At 37.6% G+C, this 13,753-nt stretch overlaps 1 protein-coding gene across 1 annotated transcript; it reads right to left on the reverse strand.

Annotated features, from left to right (window-relative positions):
* Positions 1 to 6,134: 6,134 nt before the first annotated feature.
* LOC133792120 (uncharacterized) lies at positions 6,135 to 7,142 on the reverse strand. The gene has a single exon (XM_062230042.1). It carries the CDS (start codon positions 7,140 to 7,142, stop codon positions 6,135 to 6,137), a length of 1,008 nt encoding a protein of 335 aa, XP_062086026.1.
* Positions 7,143 to 13,753: the final 6,611 nt, after the last annotated feature.

Consider the following 13,753-nt stretch of genomic DNA (forward strand, 5'->3'; position numbering starts at 1 on the left):
ATTGTAACTTGGGTTTTGATGGTTTTGGGTTGTTAAGTTGTTTGAGAACTTTGCGTATGGGATTTGGCTATGTTTTGATAGGTTTATGGAGGGATTTGACAAGGGAAAAATGAAGAAAAAAACTAAGTTTGCAGGTTGATTCGCGGCCCTGTTCTAGGGGAATCGCGGCTCCAATTGGGCGAAGGAAAAGCAGGTGTTTCTGTCCTATTGGTGTCGCGGCACTGGTGTAGGCAGGGAAGAGGCTTAGACCTCTGACTTGAGCGGGCCGCAGCTCAAAAGTTTGGGGGCCACAGTGCTTAAGGGATTTTTTTACCTTGGGGAGGTTTTGAGTGCAGGAACTCAAACCTAAGGGCTCGGGATTGATCTTACTACCCAGTTTAGTAGGATTCGACGTCCCAGAGGCTAGGACTCGGTCCAGAAGCCTATGTTTATTCGTTATTGACAAGATTCTATATTATGGTTATGACTAGGTTATCGCTAGGGGCTCGAAACCGGGACCGTGCTCAAGGGTCGTTCATTTGTAGCCCATACTTGGACCAAAGGTAACAAAACTGCACCTGGTATGTGATACATGTGATTTTGGCTTAGCCTGAATTATTGAATAGGAATATGAATAAGGCATGAACGCTTGAGAATGTGCATAATTGTGATTATTGATTAAGCATGTTGAATGCTTTGTATTTGGATATTTGATATATGATATATGCTTGGTTGCATTATTATATTGAGAAAGGCTTGACTTATCAGTCAAGGGTGGCAATGGCGCTTTGAGCGCTGGTCGATATGGTTATGCCTAACCAGGATCGCATCATATGCTTGACTGACCTATTGGTCGTGGAAAACTCAGCGCCAGGTACATTGGGCCAGCTCCAAGGCTAGTTATACAGAGGATAGGGCAATGGGCCCTGGGGTGACTTATTAGTCCCATATCCTAGGGTTGGGCCCCAGCATTGACTTATTAGTCAACGAAGGTCTTAGAATACTGAGTACTGGTCGTAAAGCATTGACTTATTAGTCAAGGACGACCTTAGCACGCTGAGTGCTGGTTGTAAATCATTGACTTATGAGTCAAGGACGACCTTAGCACGCTGAGTGCTAGACGAAAAGCATTGACTTATAAATCAAGGACGGAAATAGCGCGCTGAGGGTTGGTTGATATGGTTATGCCTAACCAACAGCTCATCATATGCTTGACTGACTTATTGGTCGTGGATAACTCAGCGCCAGGTACGTTGGGCCAGCTCCAAGGCTGGTTATACAGAGGATAAGGCAAAAGGCCCCGGGGTGACTTATTAGTCCCATACCCTAGGCTGTCGAGCCCCAGTATGATTCCATAATCATGTATTAGGGCACTGAGCCACAGTATGATTCCATAATCATGTATTTTGGGCATTGGACCCCAGTATGATTCATTGATCATTTATCTTGGGCGATTGGCCCATATGACGATGTAGTCATTTATATGGATGGTATGCATGCATGAGTAGGGTTATTACTGCTAGGCATGCTTATTATGATTTGTTGACGTGTTATTAGTTGCTTATGAGCTTGCTTAAGTTTTCTTGCTGAGCCTTGCCTCACGGGTGCTTTGTGGTGCATGTAAATGGAAAAGAAAGCTGGACCATCCTTGAGTTGGAGAGCTTAGGTGACGATGTGTACATATGCGACTGCTCGACCAACACGACCTAGGTTTTAAAGAGGAACTAGGGTCAAACCCTATTTTTCCACTTAGGTCGGTTGGTTGTAACTTTTTCACTGTAATTAACCTTTTTAAATGTATTTTGGGATCCCATGTATGAAGTAAACGTTTTACTGAAACAATAGTACCTTTGACCAAAAAAATTTACCCTAAACCATTAATCACGTTTAGTTACATGGTTATGGCCAAATGAATCATTTAGCGAGTTTAGAACTATTTAAAATACACAGTGTAACAGTCCCTGAGTAGTAGGGCGTTACACCTATGAAACAAAAAGGCAGATATTACACAGTGGATAGAAACAGTTAGGAGTATTTGGTTGTAAATATGTGAGCATTGTCGTACAACAGAAGAAAAGAGTTTAAAAGGACATTTATTGTTATTTAGTGGCATTATATTTTACAGATGTTTTGGGGGACATTATAAGAAAATTACTTGTCATGTTTCTTAAAAGTGTGCTGGCTTGTGATTTTGATAATTTTGACTTTTTGACTTTCCTGAAAGGCTACTTGGTTTTTATTCATCCATCTTTCTGGTGGTCTAATAATTTACTATGACTAAATTGTATTTTGCTTCATGAGTTTAGTATTGAGGTGCTCTTCAGTATGTAGTACACTTGTCCATGTAGTTTTATTGTTGCTCTTGCTCTTGATTGGGCAACATTCTCTCTAATGCTACAAAAATGAAATTCGGAAGCATAATATTTTTCAGTAAGCCTAAAGACAAAAAAGACAGAATAAAAATAGTAGTTTGTCAACATATTTATATTCTATTTATGAAAATTAAGATGATTTATACCATATAGTCCTGCCATATCTTTTTATGCATTGGCTATTAATTTATATATATTTATGTATGCTATCATCTAACAATAAGAAATTAGAAAAAAAACACACATATATATTAATGTGATTCCAAAATTTTTTTTTTTTTTTTTTTTTTTGAACAAAAGAAAAATTTTATTCAAAACCCAACCAAATTTACAAGACAAAAAGAGCAGCTGCTACAGACCAGCAGACAGCAAACTCAAACAAACAGCAAGAAAAAACTACACAGAACCATCTACCAGCCTTCTACAATCTTGCGTAAATATACATCCCTTTTTCTATAAGAGAAAGAACTCAAACTCAAAACTCTATACTTAACTACATCTTTGATTTCCAAACTAAGGCTGCTGGCCATTTTACAAATTGATTCAAAAATACAACTGTTTCTGTTGCACCAAATGAAGTACCAGGAAGCTGAAATAACAGCATTAATAATCTGGTTCTTCAAGTTGTGTTTAGCCAATAAGCACCAATGAGTGAGCTCCTCATAAGATTCAGGCCAATGGAACACACCCAGCCATCTACCGATTTCCTCAAACACTCTCCTGGAATATATACACTCCATAAACAAATGGCTATGGGTTTCCACGCCAGAATCACACACAGGGCAGAGAACAGAGGTAATATGCATAAACCGGCACAAGTGGTCTCTAATAAGCAGCTGATTATTAAAAATCTGCCAGTAAATGAACCTGTGCTTGGGCATAATAAGCTTGTTCCAAACTGTCTCAGCAAAACCCACAGCATGCGCAGTAACAAGAGAGAAATAGAAGTGTTTACTATGAAATTTACCTCCCTTAACAGCTAGCATCAAGCTACCCTCATCCATAAAATGTCTCAGCCTCAATAATTTCTTAATATACCAGCTCATATCCTGACTAATAGGCACATTCCAGACGCTAAACTCCTTCAAATAGATGGAACTAATCCACTTGACCCACAGGCAGTCTTGCTTGGAAGAAATAGCCCTCATAAAGTTATCCATCAACGCCAAGTTCCATTTCTTACCCTCACGGAAGCCAATACCACCCAGCTTTTTAGGGAGACAAACTTTTTCCCACGAAGGGAGATGCAACTTACTTCTATTCCCATTAGCTCCCCAAAGAAAATCCCGACAGCTCTTATCAATGGCAGCAGTAATCTTGGAAGGCAGAATGAATATGCTCATCCAAAAATTCCTAAACCAAGCAAAACTGAGTGTATGAGTTGGGCACGACCAGCAAAAGACAAGTTCCTACTCGCCTAACAATTAAGCTTCTTGTTCAACTTATCCAGAATCACCCCACAGTCTGAAGCTTTCCACTTGGTAGGCCGAAGAGGAACTCCCAAGTACTTCAAAGGGAAGGATCCTTCTTCCATTTGCAACATCTCAAGAATCTGAGCTTTGATAGAATCCTTCACCCCTCCAAAATAGATATGGGACTTAGATTTATTCGCAGAAAGCCCAGTAGAATCACAAAACGCAGAGAAGGCTTCATGAATCTTACTCACTGAACTGACATTACCTTTACAAAAGATAATCAAATCATCTGCAAAACAGAGGTTAGTCAACCTAAGATGTTTACACAAAGGATGATAACCAAAGCCTTTCTTGTCAGAGTAATGAGCTAATAAACGAGTGAGGTACTCCATAATGAGCACGAACAAGAGAGGAGACATGGGGTCCCCTTGCCTTAGGCCTTTTTCCCCTTTGAAAGAGCCCTGAATTCTCCCATTCATTAACAGATTGTATATGGTTCCTTTTAAGCAAACTAGAATCCAGCCAATAAATCTAGAGGGAAAACAAAGATGTTTAAGTAACTCCTCCACAAAATGCCAATCAACTGTGTCGTAAGCCTTACTCAAATCAATCTTCATTAAACATCTAGCTGAAATATTCTTTCTAGTATACCCTTTGAGGAGATCTTGGAATATCATAATATTATGAGCTAGAACTCTATTTTTAATAAATGCCCCTTGATTACTATGAACAAGAAAGGGAAGCACTTCCGAAAGTCTAGAGCAAATCATCTTCGATATACACTTATAGAGAGTGTTACAACACGCAATAGGACGATAGCCACTAGCTGAACTCGGATTAGCAAGCTTAGGAATAAGAGAAATCACAGTCTCATTCAGATCCTTCGGTAAGTAACCATCCTGAAAGAAATCCAACACAGCAGAAGTAATCTCAGCACCAATATCTGACCATAACCCCTTAAAGAATCCCGAGCCAAAACCATCCAAACCAGGACTTTTAAAGGAGTGAATGCTAAATAGAGCCTTCTTCACATCATTCTTGGTAAAAGGTCTCAGAAGTCTGACTTGGATATCCAGAGACAATCTATTTCCCTGCATGAAACAGCTTTTATCAATCTCCACTGAAGCCAAATTTCCTTTCCCCATAAAATTCTTGAAATGAGACAGGAAATGCTCAACAACTTTAGAATAATCCTCTTCTGTTTTGCCTCCTATTGTGAAGGAAGAAATTCTATTATCAACTCTTCTTTTTCGCATAAATGCATGAAAAAATCTAGAATTATCATCACTAAACTTAATCCAATTAAGTTTACTCTGCTGTTTGAGAAAACTAGCATAACAGCTCTGCAAAACTGAAACATTGAGCTGGGCTTGAGTGACCGAATAAAGCAAAGACATATCTGAAGGATTAGAAGCCAAAGCCTCCTGAACTCTACTATAATCCTCCTTGGCCTTCTTATAACTCATAACAATATCACCAACCTCCTCTCTGTTAAACCTTTTCAAGATATGCTTCACCCGATATAATTTCTGAACTACCTTGCAAAGACCTCCACCAGAAGCAACTGGCGCATTCCAACAGCGAAGAACAGCTTCTCTGTAGCCTCTATACTGCATCCAGTGGTTACCAAAACGAAATGGGATAAATCCCACACTGTTAACTTCCTGATTACGAATCACACAGAAACTATGATCAGAAATGCAGTCCCATTTGAAGCGAGCTTCAGTTTTCGGAAAAACATCCAGCCACAGATCATTAAGAAACACTCTATCTAACTTAGAAAAAATACGATCTCCTGCCTCCTGTTTGTTCGACCACGAATAGAGAGCTCCCTCACACTTAAGTTCCTCAACTTGGCCTAAAACCAACCAATCTTGAGCATCAGCTATGTCCTTAGCAAGGATTTGTCTCCCACCAATCCTATCTTGGTAGCTAAACATGGCATTAAAATCTCCAAAAATTATCCAAGGAGACTTTAATTAACCAATACTAGCTAATTTATCCCAAAGATGCTTCCTCTCCCCCATAGAATTGCTTCCATAAACCACTGTAGCAAAGAAAAATTCCTACTGGCCACTCACTTTGATCCTACAATGAACAAGTTGGGGATCTTCAAGCAATATATCAACCTTCACAAATTTAGTTTGCCAAACAACCAGAATCCTACCAGAAACAATAGGACTAGAAAAATAATCCCAATTGTGAAAATTATTCTCAAAAACTTCTTTAATTATCTCATGTTTCAACTTAGTCTCAAAGAAAGCTCCAAAACCAACCTTATTCTCCCTACAAATACTAAGAATAGCATTTTGCTTATCTTTTTTATTCATACCCCTCACATTCCACCCTATCATATTGCAAACTTCCATCACTGAATTGGGATAGAATTAGTGACCAAATGACCAATCCCTGTATCTTGCAGCACAGCATATCCATTGCCCGATTTAGCCTTTCCTTGAACGAAATCTGACTTGTGAGCAATTACCACCCCTTGTCTAGCACCTCTCCTTCTGGGAGTAATCCAACTTCCTGCAATCTCAGCATTCCCTTTCCCAGATTGCTGAGTAACTTCTGAGTTATCCTGAACATCACTAATAACCTTGGAAACATTTTGCTCTAGAGAACTACTAGCCTTCTCTTCCTCTCCAATATTAGAAGCATTGCAAGCTCTGAGATCAAGATTAACAAACTCAGAGTGTTGTTGAACCTCCTCTGCATTGGATATGTTCTTGTCTGTACTAGCACCTTTCTCATCAGCATATTTTTTCCTCCAACTCAAACCAGTATTCTTGTTACAATTTGCCAAAATATGACCTAAATTCGAGCAGGCGGCACACTTAGAGGGAAGCCATTCATACTCCACCACTTGTTCAGTTATTTGATCCCTTTCATTAATAAAAGAAATAGATTTCGGAGGATGATCCGTAATCTCCATATCCACCAATATCCTCGCATATTTCACCATCGATCTACTTTGCGTCACTTTATCCACCAGAACCGGCCTCCCAATTGTGCTCACCATAGCACTGAGACTATTTTTTCCCCAGTATTGCAAACCCAAGCCATTCAGCCGAATCCAAACCGGAACCGACTTGACCATTCTCATAGAGTCCATATCTGGTGTCCAAGGACGAAGAACCACTGGTTTTTTATCAAAGTGTATAACTCCTGTTTCCAAAATCAGATCCCGTGTAGCTTCATCCCTGAAATTAACAAGGGTAAAACCTGAATGCATTCTCACTATCTTCTCAACACCCAAGCTGCCCCAAATTCTCTTTACAAATCCTTCAAATACTCTAAAAGGTGGGTTGGCTCCCAGGACAATGCAAACAATCGCATTCTTCCAGAACGAAGCTTCAGTCTCAACCTCCTCCATATCTAATCGGGCCACAACTTGGTCACCCAATTCCAAAATATGTTGTATGTGTATAGATATGGTTTTTTTTATCTCTATCGTTATTCTTTTTCTATAAAGATTAAACAAATTTGTATGTCATGTAATGGAGTTTTGAATTGGTCGGAATGGGCATCTAGAAAGTGGTTGGTTTTCTTTGATACTTTTGCATTTTCTTGCCCCCAAATACTTTTTCTAATATCATTATTATGATTTTGTCGATCAGTTAAACTAGGTTACCCATTTTATATGCTAAAAGGTTATGCCTTGCTATTTATTGGTAATTGTCATGCTCACCTACTAGTTTTACTCTTGTCACTTGTACAAGTTAAATATTTGCTTGAAATTTCAAGTGTTGATTTAGTTTTCTTTGAACTTTCATAACATTCTGAAGTATAGTTTTTGGATTTTTTTTTTTTTTTTTTTGGATTCTGAAATTTCAAGTGTCAATTTACACTTTAATTTGTTTCTTTATTCATTCTTCTATTGTCATACCAAAGGAATCTCCAGACTTTAGTTAAGTGTACTACTAAAAGGCCACATTTCAGCAATAAAACATAGGTACTAAAAGAAAGAATTTGAAAATTTTACACACGTTATTAACAGAGAATAACATAATAAATACATTTAAGAATGACAATAAAAATATTTGCAATAAATTTTCATCAAAAATTTACTTGAAGCAATACATAATGATCTATTCTTAACAAAGTTAGATGTTGAGTTTTTGAAACTTTTAAAATAAAATTTAGTCACACTTTTAAATATCACACAAATGTGCTCCATTTAGCTTACTCTGAACTCTAGAGCTCTATTAATCTAAAAACTTGTGTATAAAATTATTGTATGACATAAAAAAGTGCATAATTACTCCAACTCTCATACAATAACTATATTTACCTTAACTTTCATATTATTCAATAGTTTTCAAAACATGTTATCATTTATTTAATCCTAAAATAGTTGTAAATAAATATGATATTTGTGATTTTAGTTATGACTTTAACATCAAGTATAACTATTCTACTTTATTTTTCGAAACATGTACAGGTATGGATCCATATATGCAATATAGATTGGCCTTACAAGATGAAGGTAATGTAAGACCATTCACAAATTTGCTCACAAATGATAACAATAAAAAAACTCGAGGTCTTACACAAATGTGTGACATTTGGGGTAATCATGATGGTAAGAAGATACAAATCACATGTAATAATTTTGGGTAGCCACATGATGAAAATGCAAACAAACTTACAATCTTTACTAGGACATTAGTATAGGATGAAAAAAATGCTCCAGTTAATTACAAAACTTGGCATAAGGTACTTGATAAATACAAAGATAGAATGTGAAAATTCATACAAGTAATTTTTTTAAATTTAATTTAGCATTTTAGATTACTAGTTATAATAATTTTATATAAATGTAATTATTTCGATTTTATTTTTTTGTTAGTTAATATATTTTAAATTGCTAATAGTAAATACTTTTATTCTTTTAGGAAATATCTGACATTCCTTTTCTTGTGAAGAATTGGACTATGAGGATTTGTGATAGGCAACTTAGAAATTGGAAATTATATCTTAAAACAACTTATTATTTATATCATTTATCTTTTAAGGAGTAAAAAAATATAAGGATTAAAGATTATATGATATTTAATAGGAGGAATTGATAAATATTGGGCAACAGAAGATGCATAGGTATTTTTTGTTTTAAACTTTAATTAGCTATATTTTTTTATCATATATAAAGAACTTTATATTAACTAAGTGTAATTTTTAATGTTCTTTTAGCGCAAGTGTGCCAAAATCAAGATTAGCCATAGTGAAAAAATATATATAACCATACAGCTGACACAAAATGTTTTGCACAAATAAGAGCATTGTAGGTTAAATGTTATTTTTTTTCATAAGCATGCATACTTTGATTAATTTTTAATTACAGTTAATAATATACTCATTTGTAGAAGAATGGTGGTGAAAGTACACCCACATGTGCAACTATGTTTAAAATCTGCTACAAAAAGAAAAAGATAAGAATGTTGATGACAGAACAAAAGAAGCTATGATATGACTGAAAAATTCTTAATACTTGCTTTTATTATTGCTAACTTATATGATTGCAATTTTGAATTAAGAATAGCCAAAATTGCAAAAGAAAGAAAAATTGAATGAAGATGCATAAAAAAAGTATGAAAGACACTCTTCTTGAAGTTATGGTTAAAGAAAAACATAGATAAGTTCGCATGTATGAATTTGGTATTTGCCGATTTGATGTGTGGGAAAACAAATCAACTTGGAAGCGAAACCAAAACAAAATTGTAGATGCTCTAAAATCTAACGTAAATTATCTACGATCTCAAGTTTTAAATCATACTCAAACTCTTCTGAGCAATCAAAATAATTTCAATGATGTATTAACACTACTAGTTAAGGTTAGACTTTTAATTTTTTATTATTAATTAATAATTTGTACTTATTAAAATGAATATATTTATATGCAAGTTTCAAATAACAATGACAACGAGACGTCTTCACAACTGATTAAGTTTTTTTTTCAAAAGATTTTTAAGAATAAGAACTTATAAATTGTATTCATTTTATTAATGTATTGTTATACATGTAGGCCAAAATGCTTATATGTCGTGTAACAAAGAATCTCAATGCCAATTGTGGTTTTCATCTTCAACATATGATACACAAGTTGCAAAAGTAAATATTAATATAATTATTTAATTTTGTTATTATTTAAATATTTAAACACATCCTTTGCAATTCAATTCACTTGTGTATATATATTTTATATGTTGACCCTTAATTTGGTCAACGACATAGAGTCAAGTAAAACGATAAAAACCAGATGAAATCAAGACAAAAAGATAAACGACAACAAATATTTATAGTAGTTCGGCCCCAAAAAATGGTAATAACCTACGTCCACTTATTGTTCTTATTAATGTAGAATCTCAAAAACTGTGATCAATGAACTATGGTTCACAAGTTTCACAAGCCTCGAGATGAATACAGTTTTGGCGAATAAAAACACTATAATTCTCTCTCAAAATTCTGAAAAATTCCCCCTCTTGAGCCCATTGAGTCTTATTTATAGGCTCAAGGAGTTCTTCATGGGCCAATGGGCCTTAATTATATTTAATACAAGCGTATCTAAATAAAAATGGAAATCATAATTATTACATAAAAGCGAAATTACATATCTGTATGAAATATCTGAAATGCTATGACGAAACTGGTCGCCCATAAAATATGCCACCTGCTGAGTGAATTTTCTTCTGGTCGATGGTCGAACAGATCGTACTCACTTAAACGGTCACGTGTATCCCACGTGCTTGTTAATTCTTCCATATCATCAGGTAAATCTCTTTTGGGTAAACATTTGCCCCCCAAGTTTATTTTACTGCGACCAACATATAATAAACTTAATTGACCAGCTTTCCACCTGACCTGCCACGTCTGTCAGAACCTCTACGAAAAAGTAAATAATTATGACTAGTGTAGTTTCCCAAAAATATTTTGACGGCTAACACACTTTCCCACGCATCAAAAACTTACCCCCATCATTACCTCTTTAACTGCGCCACGAACAGTATAAAAAGTCACTCTTTCCACTTCTCATTTTTTACCAAGACTTTATCTCTCCTCAAGAACTCAGAAGAAAAATCCTCAAGAGAAGCCCAGAAACCTTCGGGGATTCAAGACATGCCTGACCAGCCCCAAACAACAACATCTGCAACTTCTCTGCAATCTGCAATTCAAGTATGTTCTTGATCCCTTTATCCCTGTTATACAATCTGACATTAATTCCACGAGTTTTCTGGTGTGAGTTTTTAAATGTTTTTGAGAAAAAATTTTGGGGCAATCACATTCGTAGGTAGAAACATGATAGGATAGGAGTTTTACGTGTAAAAATATTGAGTGAGGCTTAGAAATTGATGTGGGAAGTAGGGATACTATTTTAGGGCCCAAAACCAAAGTAAAATTTTGATTTTTATGCTTTCAGAAAAATCTGGGTTTTTCCCGCCTGTCTTTGGAGTCGAAATGTTTTTCTGAAAAAACATTTCACTTCCACTTTTTAATTTGTTTTCCCAAACTGCTTGCATGTTTAGGTTGTTTATATTAGGATGATGCTGGTCGTATAAAAGCTTAACTTTTATACACAAGCAACATTATCCCAATATTTCTTCTTCTACCTATTGGTCGTAGATTCTCACTCTCCTTTATTCTTCTCAGATCTTCATTCACGATCCTTGGGGAGGTGAGAGGTGAATAGAAGACGACCCCCTTGCACTGCTATTCAAGGACCAAGAACAGTCGTCACTTTCATTTTCGGAATTCCCATCTTCACAGCAAAACCCACCGACCAGTCAACCTAACATGGGTCGCGTGAAATACACTGCCCGTAGAAAGAAGAAAACAACAAGCTCTCCTTCTAACCATCCTACCACTCGCGTCGAGGACCCTTCAACTAACCCTCAGCCTGTAAACTTCGTAATGCCCGACATTCAACCCAAAGCCAGGCCTCACGACAGCACTCGAGCAGAAGACGAAGTCGAGTGGTATCTTGCACCTCCTAATGTCATATCGGCTAGGATGGTAACAAAGTATCTCAAGAAGTACAGCCTTCCTGGGGTCACATTAGTTAAGCCTACACCTAACCAGCGGGCAAACTTGCCTGGGGGCGCCTTCAGCTCCTGGTCGAGGTTTCATAACTTCCGAGGGGTGGCCAACTATTTTGAGGTCACCCTTTTCCAAATAACCCCCAATGGATATAGGGTGCTCTCAGCACTCTATATCCTCTATAGCCACAAAAAATGGCATGTGCCAACATCCCACGAGATCAATTATCTTTTTGATCTCAAATCTAACCCCAACCAGAATAATACGGGGTTCTTCCATTTCTGCCACCAGGAAACTGGCCGAGTGTTCCTGAGTGACGTTACCCATAAATCCAATGTGGGGAAGTACTTATAGGAGTACTTCCTCATGATAGACATGGTCGCTGACAACCTGGCCTTCACGTGAAGAGGTAAATCTCTCAATTTATGGTCGTGTATTTTCCTTTCAGTTTTTCCTTCATTATCCTTAGAGCATTAATGTTGTATCTAGGCCTATGGTACCGACCAGACCCCACTCCAGAGATGGAGATCAGGGCTGCAACACTAGCTAGCATGATGAACATTGCAAAAAGCATCAAGGAGCTAGTTACTGAAAGCAACCTAAGGCTGGTAGGCCTTTTGGCACCTCACCAGGAAGTGAGGGAGTCCACCGTAGGGAGTGCCACCGGAGAGGATACCAGACCAGAAATCCCCGAGCAACAGCAAGATATGTCACAATCCCAAAAGTGACAACCAACGAGAGTGACCTTCCAAGAACCATCCGGCAACACTCGAGCTGCTGCTGCCCCTACCCCACAAGGGAGGGGGAAACAAAAATTGTAGGAATACACCGGTGCTATATCCGAATCCTCTGACAAGAACGGTACAGATCTCTTGCTTTTAGATAGTTTTCCCATCCTTTATCATCTATTCGATAGGGATGGCAATTTTACTTTTTTAACTAGAAAATTTAATTCAGACTTCTTCGAGACAAAGAGTGAGTGTAGTTGTAGTTCCATAGATAATATAGCGACCAGTAATAATTGCTCTGGTAGACTACTTAGAATTTCTATTTCTATTATTTTATTGCTTCTTTAACCTCCTTGTCTGATCGTTTATTTTTGTTTTGTAGTCATGCCTTCCGAAGAAGCCTTCGACATCTACACCAACATCGATGTCGAAGCTCCTCCGAGCAGGAAGAGAGGAAGAAGACGGCACCCTGGGGAGAGCAGTAGCGACCCCTCCAAGAAAAGGGTTCGAACAGAGGATCCTCCAACACCACCACCCTCCAAGGAAATGACCCCTCCTCTAGCTCCCCTCAACCCAACTCCTCCAGCTCCTCGCGACCCAACTCCTCCCGCGCAGTCAAAAAAAAACTCAGGCCGAGGTTACTTGAACGCTACCTATAGCTCGGCTAACGAAAAGCTAAAGAGACTGTCAAGACATCGTCGTAGCCAGGAAGCTTTCAGCAACATCCCCACTATGAAATGCAACCAGATTCTCAGCCTCACGCTAAACGAAATACTCAGTGTAAGTTATAACTCTTGTTGCGTTTTAGCTATCTAGCTCGCCCTTTTATTTATACTAACAGCTCTACTTTCTCTCTGATCGCAGGGTGTTCTGACCATGAGTACTTATTGGCATCGTTCTGAGGAGATTGATGCTAAGAATGCTGAGGAGCTTAAAGCATGCAAGGAGAGGGCCAAAACATCTGAAGAAAAGGCCAAAGCATGCGAGGAGCAGGTCGCCCGTCTGAGCGAAGAGCTGAGAAAAAGCCAAGAAGCGGTGGCCAAGGTTATTGCCAACAAAAACCAGTTCAAGGAAGCTTCGGAGATCAATTTTAGAGAAGCATCCAAACTTCAGAATGAGCTAGTGGCCAGCCGACAGGAAGTCACTGAGCCAGAAGGGCGAGTAAAGCAGCTCGAGGAAACAAATGCTCGGAACCTGGAGAAGTTCAAAGGGGCAACTTTCAACT

This window comes from Humulus lupulus, chromosome 7, assembly GCF_963169125.1.
Source record: "Humulus lupulus chromosome 7, drHumLupu1.1, whole genome shotgun sequence".
NCBI classification, from domain to species: domain Eukaryota; kingdom Viridiplantae; phylum Streptophyta; class Magnoliopsida; order Rosales; family Cannabaceae; genus Humulus; species Humulus lupulus.

Coding starts and splice junctions, on each gene's coding strand:
- LOC133792120 (XM_062230042.1), bottom strand. CDS start 7,142: ATGGAGGAGGTTGAGACTGAAGCTTCGTTCTGGAAGAATGCGATTGTT.